Genomic DNA, 22,129 nt, shown 5'->3' with positions numbered 1-22,129 from the left:
CCACCACCCCCCATATAGTGGTCGGTTGAAATGAATGAATTTGCGATCAACAACAGCAGTGTCCGTCTTTGATATCCATGGGCGCAACCATTGTGACAGAGTTTGCCCTTAACAAAGATATTAAAATATGGCGTTTCGAAACTAACTCAGAAACGTATTGTATAATTTCCGGTTCCGTTAGTAAAAGTGGTGTTTTTTTTCAGCCCCCAGAGCTGAACCGAAGAGTGTGACCTTTGGGGCTTAGATAGGAGGAAGAGAGGGAGGAAGGGAGGGAGATAGCGGTGGAGATTCCTTCGCCATAACGTGTGACTGTGTTGTCCGTTGCAGGCGACGAGACGTACCTGGACATCTTCAGGGAGTTCTCCCACATGGCGTCCAACAATCCAGAGAAACTCAACAGAAGAAGTTTCCACTTCAGCCACTCGTACGGCACGGCGAGGCGGTGTTCCCCTGCACAGCGGGCCTCTTCTGCCCCAGCGTCAGGAACAGTTCAGGTGACAAACACCAGAGGCTCTGAGGAAGGGAGAGTGAGCGGCCGCTGAGTGAATCATGGCCAGAGAGCCTCGTGACCGAGAGGTGGTTTCCACCTCTGACTCTTAATTGTCGTCGACTCTAATCGACAGTTGACGTGGTTTTAGTCGTTGTCCCCTACCCCACCCCACTTCCTTCCCAATTTCTAAGTAGGTCAACAAGAAGCTAGGTTCTGCCTCAACGTCCCAGGGCCTTGGGACATCCTCCCGACGTGAAAGGCACTGTACAAATGTAATTTAGTATTGTATTGGATCCTGGATTCCCGACACTTCTCCTTTCCAGTCTCCCACTTTGCCACTGTGGCGAGATTTTTAGTGCAAAACCCAGATGCTGGCTGCTTTACACTGTTCACACTTATGTAGACTTGTGTGTTCAGCTCATGAATGTAAACTCTCGTTTGCTCTATTGACCCCCATCTCCTCGGTGACGTGTGCAATACTGTTAGACGTGCGGCGGAGTGCAATTTCTTCCACGTTTGGTTGTAGCTTAGCGACCACTCAATTCAATTCAGACACATTTGGTACCACGATCATTAACCCCGTGTAATCGCTCCCCAGCCATAAGGTGGTGGGGAGTAAGCCGGGGGATCTTTATGAATGGGAGATGTTAATGCCAGTCGCTGGTATGTTTCCAGTAGGACTGGTCGGGACAATGCAAGTCCTCATATATGTGATAGGAATAAGTTGGGAAGGTGCAGGCTACCCTTTGAAGGCAACTGATCGATTAATTTACTGCCGGGATGAATGAGATAGAAAAACTGAGCTGTGTATAATGGATGAACACAGCGTTGTTGATTTCATACTTCTATCATTCAGAAATGTAGAGCCAGGTTGGTATTATTTCATCCCAAGTGCACCCAGGATCAACCTGCACAACCAGTTTCAGTTTGCGGTATTTCTTAACAGATTTCTTAACAAGGAATAAGTAATGATTTGAATTTCCAGAAAGATTCACCCGACTGTTGGCAATCGTTGCTGCACAATTTGCGCTCTTTCTGACAGAATAATCATCCGATCATTTGCTCTTTGTGAAATAACACGTTATTTATTGCCAATTCATAGAAAAACGCATATAAAGGCACAGTTCGCTGTGAAAGGTGTTTCTTTTAAAGCACGCAATTTGATTTGCTATAATCGACTGCATCACATTGTCCATTCATAATGTATTATAACTAAGGACTGAAAGTGTAGATTATACAGGTATAATCTATACAGTTTACATATACAGCCTTTGTACATAATGTATATGCAATTTAGCAAGTAGCAAGTAATATATCAGTCATGAAGAAACAAAGTATATATTTTTTATTTCAATCAGTGATCCATGTAACCGGAGGGACATCATATTGTTTGTATTTAGAGAATGACATACAAATATTCTTTAATAATAATAATAATAATAATAAAATGGACCCGTTCTGAAGTACAAAAGTGATGTTTGTGTGGGTTTTTTTTTTTTGTTTGTTGTGTAAACAATACTTCCGCGCGCGTGTAAAAAACAAATCGGGTCACAAACTCCGCGGCCGTGAAATTGCCGCAAATCGGCTGCCGCGTTCGCCCACAATAATAATAATAATAATAATCCTTGCATTTGATATAGCGCTTTTCACGTCGGGAGGACGTCCCAAAGCGCTTCACAGAACACACTGTCAAGTGAATTGACTGTATATTTGTGGGCGAACGCGGCAGCCAATTGCGCACAGCAATGTCCCACAAACAGTCGTAGATTGAAACTGACCAATTTATTATTGTTTGTGGTTTTGGAGGGATTATTATTAGGGCTCTGTGTGGAGTAAGGAAACTTGCCCAAGGTTTGGCCCCGTCTGGAATTGAACTCAGGTCTCTCACTTGCAAAGCGAGTGCTCTAACCACTGAGCTACAGGACGCCACAAATATGGAGTGGGGTGGGGTGGGTGGTGCTGGGGGGGGGGAAGCGGGTGACAGGGCGTGTCTGGGAGATGTGACATTTAATAGAATATAACATCATATATAGAAAAAAAAACCAAAAAAACTCTTCACAAACTTTTTACATGGGGGGACAAATCTGAGCCGCGCATGCGCAGCTCTCTCCCCCCCCCCTCCCTCACACACACTGCCCAAGTGACGGGTCACGTGAGAGGTTGGGTCACGTGAGGTGGGCGGCGCCTTGCCTGGCGTGCCCTGGCGAGCGTGCCCTGGCGTGCGTGCCCTGCGTGCGTACGCGCCGTGCGTACGTTGCCGTGGGAACGACGAGACTGTTGAAAAGAAGGTCGGCGGGGACGGCGCCGGCGGTGTATTGCGCAGGTGTCGGAGGCGAGAGTCGAGGACGAGGAGGAGGGTGGTTATTTAAGGGCTTAAACGGACCGGGTTCCTCACACCTTCGCTCCGCCCGTCCGCCCGCTCTCCCGGAGAATATCGCCGTTGGAATCGGTGAGTCCGCAAACAACAACGACGACAGGGCCGCGGCAGGGCCGTTAGGGACCCAGGCGCATGCGCATGCACAGCCCATCTAACTTGCTGGGCGCGAGGCAAGGGGCGGGGCGATGGGGAGACGGCTCCTGGTTGGTTGATTTGATTGGTCGGACTGAATGATTGGCGTTCGGTCCGACCAATGGCAGCTCGGAAAGGAGCGGGGAGTGGGCGGTGCCCGCGCCGGCAGCACGTTAGGTTGCGGTGTGTGTGTGTGTGACCCATCAGTGCCCGCTTCAAGCCATGGTCCCAATGGAGGAGTTTGTGATCACCAGCGCCTCCTCCAGGCCTCGGGCTGACCACACAGCCATAAGGGCCGGAGAGGCTTAAGGGTACAGAAGGCAGCCGTCCGGCTCATCTCATCCCATTTCATCCCATCTCATCCCATTTCCTCCCATCCCATTTCATCCCATTTCATCCCATTTCATCCCATTTCATCCCATATCCTCCCATCCCATTTCATTCCATCCCATTTCATCTTATCCCATCCCAATTCATCCCATCCCATTTCATCCCATCTCATCCCATTTCATCCCATCTCATCCCATTTCATCTCATCTCATCTCATCCCATCTCATCCCATCTCATCCCATCTCATCGTACCCATTCTGGCCTCCTCCGGAGCGATCCCCTTCAACGATGACGACGGCGACAGCAATTTGCATTTATATGGCGCCCCTCACCCAGGTTAGCGTCAGTGGCGGAGCACGACTCCGAGCCGGGTCGGGGGGGGGGGTGGCGGTGGGCAAGTGGGTGGGGGGGGGGGGTTGGTCCTATTTGCGCACTTATCCATTCCAATGCGCGGGAATTTCCATGTAATAGTAATGATAATAGCAATGAGCCTCTCATTTGATACGACGCCTCATCGCGTCTTCGAGACATCTCAAAGCGCTTCGCGGGACACACTGAGAGTGAGTTGACTGTAGATTTGTGGACGAAAAGTACCATGTGGCGGTAGTTTTGCAAGGAACTCGTGTTCGGTTTCAATTATGCTTTTGAGCACGGTGATGGGTTTGCATGTGTCAGACACCTGGGTGACCAAAAGAATATTATCTGGGTTGAATTGGAGTGGGGTGGGGGGGGGGTGGAATTAAATAATTTGAGCGAAGAGGAGATTCTGCTTATCTACCTTTTCTCACGTCAACGGATGTAAGATCTAAAGTTAGTGCTTGTTAGTGCTTTCGTGGCTTGATTTATATGTAAGAATATCTTTTGGTCATTAGCTACCTTGGAGATCTCCGTGGCCCTTATCTGGAGGCAGTGAAAAGGTTCTTAATTAGCAAATGGAATATTAAAAAAAAAGTCACTTTGATGCATTATTGTGATGTAGTGCAACATTAAGCAAAATGTCATCGATCATTGGTGACAGAAGAATGTAAAATAAGCGCATTCGCAGTTCAGACTGTTCTGTTTGCCATTTGGAACAATGGGACGGAGTGAATAAATAGCCCAGCTTTGCACCAACTTGTAACGGTTAGTATTATAAATGATATAAATGTAATGCGTGTTTATACAGATACGCTATCATGCAGAAGGTTCTGTGGTGAATTATGTCATAAATTACTGGGAACTATTGATGAATTGTGTGCTTGGAACAAAACGAAGAAAAGCAGCCGTTATCGTTAGCTCATGGGACCATCACTCGTGGTAATCTCCCAATTGAAGTAAGATGTTGAACTGGATGAGAGCATAAGAGAGTTGTGCATTGCCCAATTGCCCTGTCGTTCTTTTCAGTTCTCCCTTGTGTTGTTTTCCTTTCAGGGGAAAATTCTTTCTGTCAATTGATTTCACAGTAAAAAGTTCAACAAAGCAATCGGAAAAAGAACTAGTTGAATGGATAAGCAGTATTAGAGACAATCCACAGATTACAGAGTGATTTCTAGGTACCACCAAGAAAATGTCACCCCGGAAATTAATCAGATGGATTGACTGCAATAGAATACCTGATATCTGCACATTTGTCTACAGTGTGTGACATGCATCTTTATAAAGCACCAGTACACGCTCCAGAATACCTGCTTTCAGATTATGATGGATTGCTATTTAAATATTCTATTGTCATTTCCAGAAAACTTTGGGACTCGGGGGCAAGTATGAAGGTTATTCTATTTTCCAGATTACCAGGCGCTGTGAGTGACTTAATTTGGCCTCACGTATTGGCATGCAATTGGGTGGCATAACAAATGCTTAATTATACACATGTCTTTAAGCGTATTGTTACCTTGCCAAAATGTCCAAGCTCTTTGATAACAGCACTCTGTCATTTATGCTCCCTCCCAAAACGCTTGTTATGTATATAAAAAATAGATTTGGAACTTATACACTTTTTACTGATAACAGCAAGTTAAAGGTCGGAAGTACTTAAAAAGAAAAAGTTATTATTACCCTGTCACTAAAGCATATTTAGTTTAGGTTGTTTGCATTGTTGGTTTAGTGTATAGTTTAGTGTGATTATTATCCATTCTTCTCTCTGTTGTCTGCTAGAATTCCTCCTGCCAGGGCATGCATGGACATGCTGTAACTATCGGCAGATCAGAGCTGTCTTAAAGGTCAGCCGCACCAGCAGTTCAGCTCACTGGTTTGACTGCTGGCCAATAGTTTATATTGATCAGGTCTAAATTGCACTAATGCCCTTAATGGCACATCAATAGAACGATAAATTCTAATGTTCTACCGTTGGAGGTAGTAAAGGATTAAGGTGGGGAAATCTCCAATAATGCCTTCCAAATATGCAATTGCAAAGTCACATTACGTTCAGCAGTGCTATGATGTGCTTAAACATTGTTCTTGTCTGCACAATTCAAAATTATAGCCACACATTGGAAGCGGGAAAGCAAAAGTGATTCGCTCCATGCAGAATACTGTTCACTACATTTTGTTCATCTGCGAACAGAATCAATGTGTCATTGTATACTCCTGTAAATAAGGACGTGAGAAAAATGTACAATTTAAATCAAGTGTGTAAACCAAGTATGTAGTGCTCTTGTCTCTGAGTCAGAAGGTTGTGGGTTCAAGTCCCGCCTCGGGTCTTGGAATCACAAATCTAAGGTGACACTGGCAGGTGTTGCATTGTCAGAGGGGATGTCCTTTAGATCATATGTTAAACCGAGGCCCTGTCTGCCTGTTCAGCTGGACGTTAAAGATCCTGTGACTCTATTCAAAAACAGAGGGAAGGAATTTATAAAAAAATACAGTACTATTTATCTTCAAATAAGCAAGTTCATGGAGCTCCTGCTAAGTAATGTACAGTAGAGATCTTTCTTCCTATTTATTTTGGGGAGGTTGTCTGACTATTAACATGCACCGCAGAGTATAAAGTACATTTCGTGAACCATCTTTTCTTTATTTCAGATCCTGAGAGAATGAAATGGCGACAGCACAACCTACAAACAGGCCACCCTCAGGCTCAAAAAGCATTTCTTCCTTTGATTCCCCTGTACATTCCATAATAGAGCCAAGCAGGGGTACCATGAGCCTCCCGAGGCCAAAATCTGCCAAAGGTCGCAGTCGTCCCACCTCAAGCTATGCTCAAAAGACGGAAGCGTGCTTGTATTCCAACCCAGTGTCACCTCCTTTCTGTGAGCTGAGCAGCAGTCCTCCTGCACCCCCGCTTCTCCCAGCATCGTACCCACCAGTCCGAACAAGTCGAGCAACTAAAGAGGAGGTCCCAGAACTTTTCCATCAGGTTCCATCTCGGCCCTCTTCATCTCTAAATAGGTACAGGGTGCTCCCATCCATTGGCAGGAGGGAACCCAGGCACCCCGAAGTAAAAAGTATTTTACAACAAACCAGTAAACTTAACCTGCACCCAGATCGGGAAGAAACAATATCCCTCTACAGGGAAAAGAAACAGCCACTCTGCAAATCTAATGCTGCGACCAGCAAAACACAGCTGTCCCAGTGCGAGGCACCCTCTCTACCTGATGAACCCTTAGGATCGGAGCCAAAACTACACCTCGCAGTGAAATCTCCCACGGGCCAGAGGTTTGAACGCTGCTTCAGGCCTTCAGACACGCTGCAAACAGTACTGTCAGTGGCCGAATGCAGGAACAACACCAAGTACAGAAAATGTATTGTTGAAACGATGGATATACCTAGAAGAAGTTTTCTGGACTTATCAAAGACCCTGGAGGAGTGTGGCATTCAGAATAAATCAGTTCTTTGCATTTTACAAGAAGATGGGGATTAATCCTTCAAGCGAATGAAGTCTATTCTTTTTCCCAAATTCTAGTTTTCATTATTCAGCAAAGATGCAGACCCAAATGCTGAGGCAAGTTAGATGAACTGAATGGCCTTTGTTGTTCTTGTTATAAAGAGAATGTATGTAATGCAGCTACAACACAGTGAGAGGGCAGCATTTGAGTTTTGTATTCCTTTTAAGAACTTCTGGACAAGATGCCTCTAATAACAGGTACCGTGGGTGTAGAGTACATAACGGTTGAATTAATACAAGCGAATGTTAAAAATAAAGCTCTGTTTATAACTCCAGTTGATACAGGGGATTTTTAATATAGGGTGAAATTCAAGAAATGATGTGTTCTTAATCTCCATTGCTTTCTCCTTTATTTATAATTATCGGCACGGTAGAGGAGCCTCATAATCACCTATATTAATGATGCAGAGTGCCTTTGTTTTGCTGCACTGCAGTCTTTATTGTTTTCATACACTTTTCTTGTGTGGATTGAGTATATTTCTTTACTGAGAGAATCAGTTCCAAATGGTCAGGTCCGGAAAATAGTCTGTGATCTAGTAAAAACGATACTTTCTCTCCAGCATTTGGCCCCAAGTATTCAACTGAATGCTGGTGTAAGAATTATAAAGCAGGTGTTTTAAGGCAAGGTTCATGAATAGCCAGTAGCTAGGATGAGGAAGTTACCAACCTGGCTGGTGTGAAGCATTGTAGAAAACAAAAGCTCACTAGCTCGCTGATTTTAAAGTATGTATGTATGTTTTCTTCACATGGAGGAACTCACTCTGCACTGCAAATTTAATGTTAAATTTGAATTTTGCTGTTTCCTTGTGCCTTTGAAACTTTATTTTAAATCTTGTTACTCACCAGGTGAGTACAGTAAGAATTAAGAGTTGTACTGAAATCAAAACATCTCCAGCTCTGATCGTTTCGGGCACCGCAGATAAAATACTGAGCAACTATTGGCAAAGTGAAACTAAGTCGTATCCCACATGGTGTGTTTTACACGCAAACAATGTTAAGGCTTTGTTAGATTTTGTTTTCTGAAATATAGCCTTTTGGGTTTAATTATTTTTAAAAAAATATTAAAGCACCTCGAGCCAAAACAGAATTATTGCTTCTCCCACTTTGCCAGTATGTACGTCGATAAACCTGTGTTGGTTCTTACTTTCATCATCTAAATTTGCATCATTGCTCTAACCTTTTCCTCATCTTGCTAACTTATTTCATCTGCATCTGCTACAATTGCCTTATTTTCAGATTGCTTGTTTTATGTTTAATCCTGCTCCATTTATGCATTTGCTTAATGCTTGCACTGTGTTTAATAAACCCGCTGGGAATTTGGGGATGCAGCTGATTGGTGTTAGATCTATTCCAATAATTTGTTTTTTATGTATAGAAAATATTGGAGGATTCAAAAGTGCACTTTAAATAAATGCACCAGTTACATAAAGGTGCAGGTCTAATCACCTATGGTATAATAGTAACGCAATTTGTGGTTTCAATAATTCCCATTATAACACTCAAGTTAATGTTTTTGTCTTACCTTTTAAAATTCACTGTATAAGAACACAATAAATTAAATGACAATTTCAGATTTGGGTCTTTGTTTAATATTTTTTTCCAATCTTCATGGAAAAAAGGTGGAGGCCTGAAAGCGAGTTTCTCTCCTTTTTTTTCTCTCTCTCTCTAGAAACTTGGAGAAGACACAGCTGGCAGTTTCCAACAGGACTGTCCCTCCTGTCATAAAGGTCGATTGATGTTCTTCAGCAAATCTGAAACCCAAGCTCTCCTCATTTACTCATATAATGGTCATTCACTCCATTATGGGACAGTCACTGCACTTTACAGTAGTATCCTTTGAAGCGCTTTAAGGCGTCCTCCTGTCACGAGAGGCATTTAATCAAATATAGGGATTATTGTTACACTCGAGGCTTATGAGAGCCAGTTTCTCACACTCCTGAAATCTACAGCATTCTCAGTGATTACAGCAACCTCTCATAGACAAGATTCTTTCATACATTGGGACTTCTCACAGCTATAGCTCAACACAACAGCTGAGAAGATCTTCCCCAAAACCTTGCTCTTGCTTTACAAAAAGATTAAAGGAAAATTATGAATATGTGAAACAAATTTAAACTGATATCAACAAATATAAAAACTTAAGAAAACTTTCTCCCTGCCTGTGATAGGGGTTTGAGGGAGAAACTTATGCCACACAAAAAAAATGACCAAAGCTGAACAAATCAATTTCTCTGTATCTTATTCCGAATTGTGTTAACTTACACAAATTCACAGAAAACCTTATAAACTACTGCAAGACCTATCTATCTTGGTGAGCAAAGGATGAGTTAAAAGTAATTTTACGAACAGTTTACGAAGTTAAAGCAGGTAACGTGCCACAAATTCATAACATTTTTTGAAAAAGTTACAGAACATTTGAGGTATTCTCTTTATTCTATTTAGAAGTACATGAGAATAAGTAAACCCATAGCAATGGCAGTGTAAAGTTACCTCTATAGTAACAGCTGCAAACAGGCCTTGTATACTTTGTAAAATTAAGCATTTCAAATCAATTTATTCGTGACACTTGAAGCACTCATTCATTTCCTCAGCTTAAATAGTTCAGATCACAGTCCAATTCACAACCAAAAATGCACTGCGTACAAATGCATACACCCCATAGTACAAAATTCAATACACAGTCATTGAAGCTGCACAAGTCGTTTTCAAGGTAAAGTTTTTTTTTATACAAATATCTGAGTACAGGGCATTTTTTGTGAAATGTTCCTAAAATTTCAAGGAACAGCCTCAAATTGGCTTCAATTTTTTTTACTTGGTAAAAGTTTGCTTTGTTCCTGTCTTTTTTTGTTTTGCTTTGAACAGAATTTCCACAGCCAATATTTTGTTTAAGAACATGCATTTTCCACTAAGAGACATCGCTTTTTTAAAATTGTTGTAACAGGTCAATAATGGTTTGAATCGTCAAATGGCTTCCAGTCTACCTCGAACGTGTCTGACAAGTAAGCCACAAATATCCTTCCTCATTTTCTTTTTGCCAATTTAGGAATTCCTTTTTTTGAAGCAGAATTGTAAAATACTTGTTCCTCGAATTCAAAAGAAAATGTTTTCTGTGGCAAAGTCGACACACTGCAAGTAGATACCTGAAGCAGCCATTGAATGGGCAGACGGGGGAAAGGAACAGAAAGGATAGAAAAGAAAAAAAAAAATCACTTTCACAAGAAAATTATTCCATCTGGTTGCCGGGTTTCAGGTAAGAAACAAAAACATTATTTTTCTCACAATCCACATTTTAAAGGAATACATTCAGTTTTGTGGAATGGCTTAACACTGCTGAGCATATCAACGCATTTCAAAGGAATGTCAACTACTTGTTAAACAAAGGTGCTTTAAATAAACGGGTGAACAACACAGATAGTGTAAGGTTTTGGTTTGGAGACTCTTAAGCATGCTGATGTGTTTTCACGTGTGTTAGATCGTCAGCTGACAGCACACTGAGGTTTTAAGTTTCTTAGCTGACTGGCAATACTACTTGGTTGTGGTTAAACTGCTTGGGATACTCTAACTTTTTTTTTAATCTACTGCTCCATCCTTAAAGTGACTTGGATACAGAACAGGATTGTTTCAAGGTGGGATATTTTGCTTGTCGTGCAGCATTTCAGTCAGTCTCCTTTTTAACAATGCTGAAAACGATAGGCCGGAAGGTACCTATTACTGAACTGCACCTCAAAAGGCTAGGGCGGCCAGAGCAACCAGATAAAAATGAACTTCCTTATGTCCAGACGTAAACTAGCTAGGAATAAAATCATGCATACGTGATACGCCAAAGTAAGCTTAGCTTATTCTCCACACAACTAGCTCTAGGTGAGTGACAGAAGTACCACAACAGGCAAATAGTACTCTGATTCATACAACTAAACAAGTGTGATTTTTTTGTTATTGTTTTTAACCTTGCGCTAACAGCTTTCAGTAACCATTCCATCTCACAGCAGATTTGAATCTTCTAAGTCCCTAGTTGACACTATTAACCCCGAAATCTTTCCTGCTCAGATTTTTTTAATACTTAAAAAAAAAGACCCTGCATCATTTACCCCTAGTCTTTTGGCAATTAAAATTCAAACCTGAATATTCAATCAGTACTTCTGGCTTCTCGTTAAGGCTAATAACTAAGACAAACTTTTTAAAAATATGTTTGAATGTTTTCAAGTGTAAACATTTTCCTGACTTTGTTTTAATTTTATTATTCACTCCTTGGAGGAAAAAAATACAAAATGTTACAGCCCAACTGCAAAGTTTTAAATGAGGTAAACCGAATATAATTTGATTCAGTCAGTCTATTCTCAAAAGATTGGCTGCAGAATAAACCAATTGGAATCCCAGTCCAAAAGTCCAATTTGCAGCAGACAGAGTGTATCTCACAGGGTTGAAAAAGGTTTCAAACTGGTTCGGGTTCTCAATTGGTGATCTTCTCAATCTCGTCAAGGTCATCTGTATCGAGCTTTTCTACTTTCTTGTCTGAAAGGAAACAGAAAACATTAGCTCACTCCACTGAAAAGTAAATGCTCATCACGTACATTAGATTGGAGACTTAACATGGGACCTTCCTCCCCACACTACAAAGCCCAGTTCATTTCGTGGCAGATTTCTTATGACAAATTGCAGCTTATTTTCCCGCATTTTGCAACAAGTCAACGCGTCAGGCGGCTTTGAAGACTAAATGGCATTACTGAAGTGGTCCTGGATTCGGTTGAGGATGTTCATGCTGTGTTTGCTTTCCACCATGTTAATAGCCAGTCCCCGCTTGCCAAAACGGCCCGTCCGACCAATCCGGTGCAGATACGTCTCACAGTCTGGGTTGCCGTCTTTATCCACGGGAAGGTCAAAGTTGATGACCACGGACACTTGCTCAACGTCAATACCTGGTTTGAAACGAAAGCGAAAAATATCACATCAAGCTTCGCAACAGAATCTGTTTATCCCTTAGTCAAGTCATTAAAAAAAAATGAATTTCCAGCACCAGAATTTCTCTTCACCATAAGAGAAATTGCTTACACCGGGTGAGGACCATGTTAGGTTAACCCAGGCTCTGGAGGATCCATGCATTTTTAGCTATACAAAGCCAGCAACCTCAAGCCCTGGGCGGTCGTCGGAAGGTACGTGTGGCGTGAAAGCACTCAGTGGCGACTGGTAACGGGGCCATAAATCGATCGAGATCATCTTAAACAATCTAAAGATCCGGAGGAGAATGAGTTAAAAATGAATATCTCTGATTGAGGTTCTCTGATTGATATGGATTGCAAACAAGTGGAAATATCATTTGAAAGATCATTTGAAAATTAATCCAGTATCTTTAGAGCGCCGTTGAAAACCAAACGACAGTAGGTCTAACACTTAATACCATTCTGTCTAGATTACATGTTTTTTTAAAAAAAACAAGAGAAAATCTCAGGTTCTGCACAAGCGACGTTACTTAACCCACCTCTCGCACAGACATTGGTTGTCACCAGCACTTTCTCCTTGCCCTCTCGGAAGCGCTGGATCACAGCAGCTCGCTGTTCAACCATCATCTCGCCACTGAGAAGCGCCACCTGGTGTCCCTCCTTGGACAGTTCCGCTGCCAACCAACCAGCAGTCTTACGGGTCTGCAAGGGGAACGAACGGCAATTAAAAAAACACCATGAAGATAATTGGGGATATACAAGAGATTCGAGAAAGGTAGGTCCTTGGGAGAAATGTAGGAGAAGAAAGCAAGGAAGCGGGGCTAGAGGAGGGGAAGTGCCATGGAATTGTCCTGTGAAGTGGACTTTGTGGGATAAAGTGGTCTTTTCCTGTTCCCACAAACTCCCATCGCATAAAATTATTTGCGGGTCAGCTTCGCTGTAGAGGTTAAGCTGTCAACTCTTGGGACATGTTCCAAAACCGACTGTTGCATATGGTCAGGAGGTAAACTAATTTAACAATCCGAATCTCTGTGTGGTGCATAAGTATTCACTGCCTTCAGCCAGCTCTTCCACGGAACGACCGCAACTCAAGCTCTCCTCCCAGTAAGACTGCAACTACACGTCAGATTCAGTAAAGATTGGTCAGACAGTAGATTACTCACGTGACAGAAGATCATGGCCTGTGCAATGGTAATGGCTCCATAGATGTTGCAAAGAGCCTGGTATTTCTCCTCCTTGTTGTTACACAGGACATAATACTGCTTAATGGTGTCCAATGTCTCCTCCTCGCGCTTCAGCTTAATAAGGTTGTGTTCGGGGACAACCTTCTGGGCAAATTTCCACACGGACTCTTCGAACGTAGCCGAGAACAGCAGCATCTGGCAGCCAGGCGGTAGCGATCTGCAAATGGAAACAAACTGTAAAACGGCTACCCATGGAGCAAAATTCTTTTTCTTTTTTAAAAAAAATGTTTCGTCAACAAGTTCTCAGAAATCAGCAGGTCAGTCAACACACAGACCTGGGATCAAACTCAGCAACAAATTACATTTGTATAGCGACTTTCACGTCGGGAGGACATCCCAAGGTGTTATAAACTCGGTCGAGATTGAATGAAAGCTTTCCCGACACATCTGTAACCACTGGACGTTATTCCAAACCATTAACCCACTTACACTTTAGTACCCACGGAAAACTGTCCAGAAATATGACCTAAATTGAGGTTTAACGTAGGAGCTAGAATTATTTTCTTTCACACACGCATAGAACTATGGCACACCTCACCACTAGTAGCTGCTGAAGCAGAAGACATATTGAAGCGACTGAATAAATACTTGAGCCGGGGGGGTGGGGGGAAGCACAATAGTACACATTGCGATTGACCTCAAAATTCTCGGTGTGGAGCATTTTAATGCGAGACACTATACACCACAGCTGCTTACAGTTTTTATACAAAACATTTTTTTAAAAAAATTGGGAAGAGAGCTTGCTCAGCTGGGGAGACAGTGTGGGAGCTGCAGCGGCCTGGATGAGGGAAGAGACAGCGAGCGAGGGTCCAAACGGTGAGGTTGGGATCTCCGATCAAGCAGACTAGTGTCAGAGGGCAACCAAAAGACATCGAGAGTATTGTGTACACTCTCCCCCTCAATGGCCAACTCACCTTTGAATTCTAATGCTCTGGTCTTGGTGACCTTGGGTTGCAATCATGACATCAGCCTCGTCCAGGACAAACACTTTGATGTTCTTGGTGTCGATGAAGCGCAACTTTGTGCACCAGTCCATGACCGTGCCGGGAGTGCCGATAACAATCTGCTCTGAAATCCGCTGACCCTTCTCGACTGTGAAGAGAAACGTGGTTTTTTTTTTGTGGCCCCCCCCCCCACCCCGCCCCCCCATCAGAAACGTTGGCGAAACGAACAGCAAAAAACCGAGTGAGACTTCGAGGGGGTGATAAGGCGCTAAATCAAATGCAAGGATTATTAGAAGGATTATGCATTGTACTAAACTGCACAAGGCAGAGCGAGTGAAAGTGCATTAACTCACTGTGTGAAGCACGCAAGACTTTTGCTGGGATAAAGCGAGATGGGGGTGGGGGACAGAGGGATTGCTGAAGAACAGGGTGCAACAACTTAATAGAATAATGGACATAAACAGGGGCGGCACATTAAACAAAAGAAGCAGTGCACGCCCATTCCACCGGCTTGGGTTTGAACAACTACTTATTTTCCAATCATTCGACGTCGCTCCAGCAGGAGGCAGCACCGGCTCGGTGTTTCCCGGCCCAGATCCAAACCAATGCAGTCAGTCCTCAACTTCCCCTCTGAAGCGCACGACACTCCCGGCTTCACCGCTGCAGCTTTCGGCACTTAATAATAACCCTCCCGTTCCGAGACGCCCGTCGATTTTTGAACCATCCCAGAGCGCTTCCCGGAGGATCGCTATCGAGTGCAGTGAGCGTTATTTGTAAGCGACCAATTTGCGCACAGCAAAGCCTCATGTAGGCTGACCCAATAGTAACGTAATGCGTCCGTAAACTTAAGACCCCAGTGTTATTATGGGGCAGGCAAGCAAGCAAAAAAAAAAAAGGGAGCCAGTCAGCACTGCCAGGTTGTGAGTAAAGCCATTTCCTGTGTGTTACAGACCAGTGCTATGCCGAGATGCGTTATAAACCCAGTTCCACGTCTGCCGCGGCCGCTACTCACGTCTGTTGCCCCGTACTGCGTACGCCAGTTTGATATCGGGACTCTGCTTCCCCATCAGCTCAATGACCTGCCCTGTCTGCAGAGCCAGCTCATAAGTCGGAGAGAGGCATAAACACTGGAAAGAAATGGTCACAATTTTAATCCAGTGAAGCGAGAGCCAGGGAAATTTGTGCAACATTACCACTTGGTTAGAGCTTCTTGTCACAGACAACCAGGTGAAAGGTTAGCGTTTTAACGGTTAAGGCGATGGAGGAAGGAAGGGAAAAAAACGACTAATGTTTCTTAATATTTTAAATGCAGTGCAGCGAGTCACTGCGATCCCCCAAGGCTCTCAAAAGAAATAATTTGGTCACTTCAATCAAGACTGTTTGTGGGACGCTGCTGTGCGCAATTGGCTGCCAGGTTTTGCCCACAAATATACAGTCAATTCACTTTACCGTATATTCTGTGAAGCGCTTCGAGACGTTTAGAAGATGTGAAAAGCACTGTATCAAATGCAAGGATTATATTATAAGGGAACCCTGGTTTCTCTTCTATCTCCATATTCTCCCTGCCAATCTGAAACCAGAATGTTTAAGTGGTCTTTATCAAATCCTTTCCCTTGTGGACGGACCCAAGCTACTTGTTCTCAAAGAGGACCCACGAGAAGTTAGGCTCAGGTTTAGATTTTTCTTTTTTTAAGAACAAAAGCCACTTCCAAAAGCTGAAAGGAACTCTCTTACGCCCTCACCCCTCCCCACAAGCAGACGGAGTTGCAGAGCTGTGGTCCTTTACCTGCGGGTGCTTTTGCGAGGGATCCACCCGGCTGAGCATGGCTAGGACGAAGGCAGCTGTCTTGCCGGTCCCCGACTGTGACTGAGCGATCAGATTCTGCGGGCTGCAAAACCAACAGAGAGCGCGAGGCGTCATATCGTTTGCCTAAAGTATAGCCACGCAACACTCTGTACAACAAATGACTCTACTAAACTTACGGTTCTGCCAACATCATGGGCAAAGCGGTCTCCTGGATCTTCGAGGGTCTGTTGAATCCCATTCCGTACACTCCTTGCAGAAGTTCTGGCTTCCTGCGAATTGGAAATAAATCAGCTCAGGTTATCCATCGCTTTGGCCAGGAATCAACTCAACTGTCCCAAATGATTTACTCGATTTTACTCCGTCCTTATTCCAGGGGGCACCCAGGCTAATTGTGAATCATCTTGTTTCCCATATTTTCAAACGATTGCAAGTTTCAAATGATTTCTAATGGTGGCAATTTAAGAGAGAATGCCCTTAACTTTTAAACCTGCAACAATAGGCTGTTGTCAGCCGGCCAACTATCAGCACTAAGTACGCACAACCGGCATTTGTCTTAGGTCAGCGTTTCTGAAATGTCCTGGTGCGTATCAGAATTGAATATTCAGCACACCCGGCCAATGTGGCTTTAATCTGTTGCCCTTCCTGATATCAGGAGCATAGCTTTTATACACACACACACATAGTGATTTGTGAGAGATTGAAAATAATGAAAATACTGTATTTCCTTTCATCTGTAATTTTGCAGTTTAATCTGACTCTGAACTATGAAGTGAAATGCCATTTTACAAGGTGTTACTGTGAACTGAACAAACAGCTTGCTTTGGCAACCATTACCTGAGGTGGCCAACGTTGGAAACATGAACTGGAACAAATTCAGACGCGATGACTGATAACGACACATTTAAAGGTTAAACGTCGACTGTGAAATCTAAACACTAAATGTGAATGGCGAGGCTTAGCACGTTACAATAACAGGCTTGACTGTGTTTATCCGGAGTCGACAGCATAGAAAGAAATTTCCAACCACAACGCGACACGGAAACTTACAAATGCAGTTCCTCAAAAGACTTCACAGAGTATAGAGGGGAATTCGGGTCTCTCTGGAGCACTTCAACCTGATGTGTTGACTGAACCAGGTTATTACGGATCAACTTATTCAACAGCGACTGGGCAGCTTTATCCTCTACAACAACAGCAACAAGAAAGAAGTTATCCCCAGGGAACATCGGCTAAAGCTAAAATTTATTTATTCGTTACTTTTAACTTAACTCTTTGCAAGTTTAGGAAATCTAGAGCTAACTTCACATGTATACAGCGCTTCACAGAATCAGATTGATTGATTAAAAGGCAAACGCAGCAGCACAACTGAGACAGTAACTGCTCACAAACCATTTTCTGCATTGTCTAAGGTCCATTGGGTGAGACTTTAAACCAAGGTCCCACTTGCCTATACAGGTGGACATTAAAGATCCCATTGGACTATTCAAAAAGAAGCGAGTCTCTGCTTGTGTCTGGCAGACAAAAATCAGTCATTTACTTCATGGCTGTTGGTGAGACTTTGGTGTGGACAAAACAGCTGCTGCATTTACTTGCAAAAGAAATCACTATCAGGCAGTAATTACTGCAATACCTGTGAGATGTTTTGACATACAAGGCACCAGATAAAAACTAGTTCTTCTTTCCTTCTTATAGCAATAAATACATGAGAAACACAGATTCAAAATAGCCTGAAAAAGTGGTATGCTAGTAAGATGCTAACATGGTTCAAGTGTTTCCCCTTGGCAAAGGAAAGTATCTTCACAGGGTACTGCCCCAATTCCCAGAATGATAGTTACCTTTATCGTCATCTTCTTGCTTGTCCACAGCATCCCCACCTTTGTCAGGTTTATCGAGCTTCTCTGGTTTATCGGTTTTATCCAATTTGACAGGTGCTAAAATAAAAAAATTGCAATTCTGAGTCAAAATGGTTTCATGTAAACTTTTTTTTAAAAAAAAGCAGCGTGAGCCAGACTTCACTGGTAAATTTTTTTTATATAGCAAACTAGAATTGAAAATCCCCTAATTTTACAAGCGAACAATCCACAATAGGCCTGAATGATAACACTGTTAACACGGTCACCATTCTGTCTGCGGGTTCTTGTTAAGGTTTCTGATAAGCACGGTTCACAACGCTATCCACAGAACAATAATAATAATCCTTGCATTTGATACCGCGCCTTATCCCGTCTTCGAGACGTCTCAAAGCGCTTCACAGCGTATCCACTGTAAAGTGAATTCACCGCATATCTTGTGGGTGAAATGCGGCAGCCAATTGCTCACAGCAGCGTCCCCACAAACAGTAGTGGATTGAGTGACCAAATTATTATTAGTATTTTTTTTTGGTTTTATTACCACCGGAAAAGCGATCCGCCAGTCAACTAACAACCGGGTTAGAAACTGAACTTATCTGCAGAATGGGACAACTTACACAAATGGGCTAAAAGTCAAACCCGGAATCCCCCGGGAGAGGTGACTGACCTGGCGCTTGTGGGGTCTCCGAAGGGACCGCAGCTTCTTTAGCTTCACCATTTCGATCCTCCTTCAGGGAAAGGGAGCTCAGCTGCGAGACAGAAAGCAAAGAGTCACCTTTGGTTGGTGGTAAAGAGTCGAAACCGTGACGGGTGGATTCTGGGGGAGCAGCAGCTCGTTTCACCACAGGTCCGAAGCCACAATCCACCGCATCGCGATTTCCCGAGCGCAGCAGGTGACGGGAGCGGAACGTTTCCTCACCCAGTTCTCCGGCGTCTGAAGCCCGTATCGGCCGAACGGATCGGGGTACGTTAAGAGCTGAGACGCTCGGGAAAGCAAAAGGAACATTAGGAGGTCATGACCCAACTGTGCAGCGCCTTGGGACGTCCTCCTGACGTGAAAGGCGCTTTATAAATGGAATCTTGTTGTTGTTGAGGTGTGGAGAAACGGGCAGGTAAACGGGGGGATTAAATATTCTTCCATAATCCCCCCCTCCCCCACCCCAGACACACACAGACACGTCCGACTCCGCCTTCGTTCACCCTCTTACAACAACAAGAAGATTATACTTGTACAGCGCCTTTCACGTCGGGGAGGACGTCCCGAGGCGCTGGACAGTGACAGCATTTCAGACCCGAGCTGGGGGGGGTGGGGGGCGGGGGAGAAGGGAGAGGAGGGGGGGGGGGGGAGGGATGGCCAATGGCACAGTCAAAGAGGAGGGTCTTGAGGCGGAGTGACTGGGGGGGGGGGGTGGAGTTCCAGAGGTTGGGAGGGGAGTGGGGGGGGGAGGCAGTCGGGGGGGGGGGGGGGGGCGCAGTGGCCGAAATTGTGGTCGTTATATTTACGTCCATTTCGAATCCACCGGACAGACGGGATCCAAACCACAACAACAACAACACCGACAACAGTCACAGATTTATATATATACATTTATAGACTGATTTAAGTTATATTAAAAATTAATTTAAAAAAATAAAGAGAGAGGCCTCGTGAGGAGGGGGGGGGGGAAGCCCAGGATGCGGGGCCCAGAGGAAGCCGGGCCCTGCCGCCGCCGCCGCCGCCACCGGTGGGTGGGGGGACAACCACTCCCCCCCGCGCCCCGAGAGGAGGGGAGAGGGGAGAGGCCGTCTCTCCGGGTCCCCCCCCCAACGCCGGTCACTTTACTTTACCGACTCGGCCGCCGACGACTCCTGCAGATCCACAGCCAGAGCCCACGAGTCGGTCGCCATCGTCTCCCGGGCTTCAGGGCGGCGGCGGCGAGTGCGCAGGCGCGGTCCCGCTCCCCAATGGGCTCCGACCCGCAAACACCAGGCGCCGGATTTTGGTTCCGGTCTTGTATTTTGGTTCCCCCCCCCCCCCACCCCACACACAACTCCTCCTTCACCCCCCAACTCACTCACTGATAGGAAGAAAAATACTTTGCAGCCCCTCGTCCCCCCCCCTTTTTATACGCCCCTTTCAGCGCCTGGGACGTCCTCCCGACGTGAAAGGCGCTCAATAAATGGAATCTTGTTATCGTTGTTGTTGTTGTTGTTGTTGCTATACAGTCCGCGGCCTCTGTGAACCCCGCTTGCAAAACAAAACGCACAGTCACTACGCTCGGCGGTACATTCGGCGAAGCGCTTTGAGACGTTCCCCACCACCACCTCCCCCCCCCACCGCCGTAGCTCGCCGGTCAGTTGCAGCCCCTCGCCGGTTCGATTCCCGGCCGGTCAGGTCAAGGGCGAGACCTCGGGCAAACGTCCCCCCCCACCCCCCCCCACCCCCCCCCCCGCACTCCGCGCGCTCGCTCACGCCTGATAATAGTCCCTCGAGAAATCAAATAAATAAATAAAGTACCGACTTGGTCACTTCCAATACCACGACCGTTCACGTTGAGGGACGCCGCCGCCCGCCGCCGGGCGCAATTGGCTGCCGCGTTTCGCCCACAAACATACAGTCACCACACTTAACGGCATAACCTGCGAAGCGCTTTGAGACGTCTCAAAGAGGTGAAAAGCGCTGTATCAAAATGCAAGGATTATTATTATTATTAATTGTTCCCCTCGTCCTGATGATAATCACTGCTAACTGCCGCAGCATCAGCAGCAGCAACAACAACTTGCACCTGTAGAACCACAGACATTTACTGCACAGAAGAAGAGTCTTTGCTGCCCTTTGAAGGAGCAACAAATAACTTACTATCCAGCGCCTCTCATGCAGGTTAGATACCGCCTGAGATGCGATCCATTTAATCCCATCGGCCAATCCCATGGTGCAAAACAGATTCAATAACAACTTTCAAAAGAGAATCGGATAGGTACTTAACAAGGAAAAATTGGCAGTGCTATGATGAAAGAGCGGGGGAGTGGGACTGATTGGATAGCTCTTTCAAAGAGCGGCACAGCCGAATGGCCTCCTTCTGTAGGATATAGTGTAACGTGCAGTGACTGTGCATTTTGTAAGGTAAACTGTACGAGATGAAGAAGGGAGATCTCGTCAGGATCCGGAGTCAAACGAAGAGGTTGAAGACTTCGTCTTCCTGAAATATAAAGGTCACATATGTTAAAGAGTGTCACGGCAGATGGCAGTGAGTAAACTCGTGAAAATGTGATCATTTTAAACGGAATGAAACAGAATTTCTCAGAAGAAACGCAATCCTGAATCATAGTCGCTTAGTTCTTAGGAATTGGGTGGGAGCCTTTGAATTATTTATGGTAGGAGATATTAACAATATCTTGATCAATTGAGACACCCAAAATTAAGGGTCATTTACATCCACCTACATTTCACAAATGTATTACATTTTATTATCGGTCGCCAAATGAACGACTCCCCGGTAGACCATGTTGCGAAATTGCATTCAAAACAAATAGTCTAAGGAGAATCCACTGGATGTTTCAAAAGAGAAATTGGAAGAATTATTTTTTTNAAATGAAACATATGGAAAAAAAGTGCGGAGGAGGGAGGGGGAGGCAAAGAGAGGAATCAGAGTAAGGTGATTAGGGTGGGTGGCGGGGCAAAACGAGAGAAAGCACCAGCACAGACTGAGTAGACGGTTTGTCTGCTGTGATTCTAAGGGAATCGATTTTAAATGCAGGTTAATTGCCAGGATCACTGGTGAATCCAATCAATTATAGAAGATAAAGGTAACAGTGGGGCAGAGGGAACGGGGTTCCTCTCTCTAGTGCGCGAGAGAGAGAAAGAGAGAGAGAGAGAGAGGCATTTTTAGATTTGGTAAGAAAAACAGATAGTCTTCAGCCAAACACTGGAGTCAAGTAAGAGAGGCTTACAATCTTTCTCCTCCCCTTTGGAAATCCATCCAGTCAATTCACTTTACGGTATATTCTGTCAACGACGCGATAAGGCGCTATATCAAATGCAAGGATTATTCTCATTGTTATTAAAGCATCCCAGGCTCGGGTGTCCAGCCAGCACTATCAGTGTAAGACATTCAGATGAAGACGACCAGTAAGGTGGTGTAATAATCCAAGGTTTATTAAGTAATACAAATAGACT

At 44.5% G+C, this 22,129-nt stretch overlaps 3 protein-coding genes across 5 annotated transcripts in view; 2 read left to right on the top strand and 1 right to left on the bottom strand.

The window, feature by feature from the left end:
• Positions 1 to 1,949, top strand: part of acap3a (ArfGAP with coiled-coil, ankyrin repeat and PH domains 3a) — an 81,873-nt gene extending 79,924 nt beyond the window's left edge. For both annotated transcript variants that reach the window (XM_042343622.1, XM_042343620.1), the window contains exon 25: positions 328 to 1,949. In XM_042343622.1, coding sequence (XP_042199556.1) covers positions 328 to 542 — 215 coding nt within the window. In that variant the 3' untranslated portion in view covers positions 543 to 1,949. The remainder of the gene's footprint in view (positions 1 to 327) is intronic.
• An 803-nt stretch (positions 1,950 to 2,752) lies between these two features.
• Positions 2,753 to 9,530, top strand: ubxn10 (UBX domain protein 10). Of its 2 annotated transcripts, none has more exons than XM_007902067.2 (2): positions 2,753 to 2,939; positions 6,330 to 9,530. In XM_007902067.2, exon 2 carries the CDS (start codon positions 6,346 to 6,348, stop codon positions 7,165 to 7,167), a length of 822 nt encoding a protein of 273 aa, XP_007900258.1. In that variant the 5' UTR covers positions 2,753 to 2,939; positions 6,330 to 6,345; the 3' UTR covers positions 7,168 to 9,530. The 2 variants fall into 2 exon arrangements, with proteins under 2 accessions (XP_007900258.1, XP_007900259.1); XM_007902068.2 differs by lacking the exon at positions 2,753 to 2,939 and adding an exon at positions 3,535 to 3,665.
• Positions 9,531 to 9,595: 65 nt separating this feature from the next.
• ddx19a (DEAD-box helicase 19a) lies at positions 9,596 to 19,895 on the bottom strand. Its single transcript, XM_042343550.1, has 12 exons — positions 19,801 to 19,895; positions 18,641 to 18,722; positions 17,959 to 18,054; positions 17,171 to 17,306; positions 16,300 to 16,392; positions 16,103 to 16,205; positions 15,329 to 15,443; positions 14,287 to 14,464; positions 13,292 to 13,529; positions 12,668 to 12,830; positions 11,916 to 12,107; positions 9,596 to 11,703 (listed from the first exon to the last, which is right to left on the bottom strand). The coding sequence occupies exons 1-12, from the start codon at positions 19,858 to 19,860 to the stop codon at positions 11,642 to 11,644; spliced, it is 1,518 nt and encodes a 505-aa protein (XP_042199484.1). The 5' UTR covers positions 19,861 to 19,895; the 3' UTR covers positions 9,596 to 11,641.
• Between the last annotated feature and the right edge of the window lie 2,234 nt (positions 19,896 to 22,129).

The sequence above is a fragment of the Callorhinchus milii genome, unplaced genomic scaffold, assembly GCF_018977255.1.
Source record: "Callorhinchus milii isolate IMCB2004 unplaced genomic scaffold, IMCB_Cmil_1.0 Scaffold24, whole genome shotgun sequence".
Lineage (NCBI taxonomy): Eukaryota > Metazoa > Chordata > Chondrichthyes > Chimaeriformes > Callorhinchidae > Callorhinchus > Callorhinchus milii.
Note: the sequence above shows the minus strand (reverse complement) of the source record. Positions and strands in the feature narration are given on the sequence as shown.

Bases quoted from the DNA above. Each gene is read 5' to 3' on its own strand.
- ubxn10 (XM_007902067.2), top strand. From the start codon at position 6,346: ATGGCGACAGCACAACCTACAAACAGGCCACCCTCAGGCTCAAAAAGC.
- ddx19a (XM_042343550.1), bottom strand. From the start codon at position 19,860: ATGGCGACCGACTCGTGGGCTCTGGCTGTGGATCTGCAGGAGTCGTCG. The intron at 17,307-17,958 runs GTAACTATCATT...CTGTTGTTGTAG, and splicing joins GCAAGAAGATGACGATAAAG to AGGATAAAGCTGCCCAGTCG. The intron at 11,704-11,915 runs GTAATGCCATTT...GTTTCCTTTCAG, and splicing joins CCGAATCCAGGACCACTTCA to ACAAGAAAGTAGAAAAGCTC.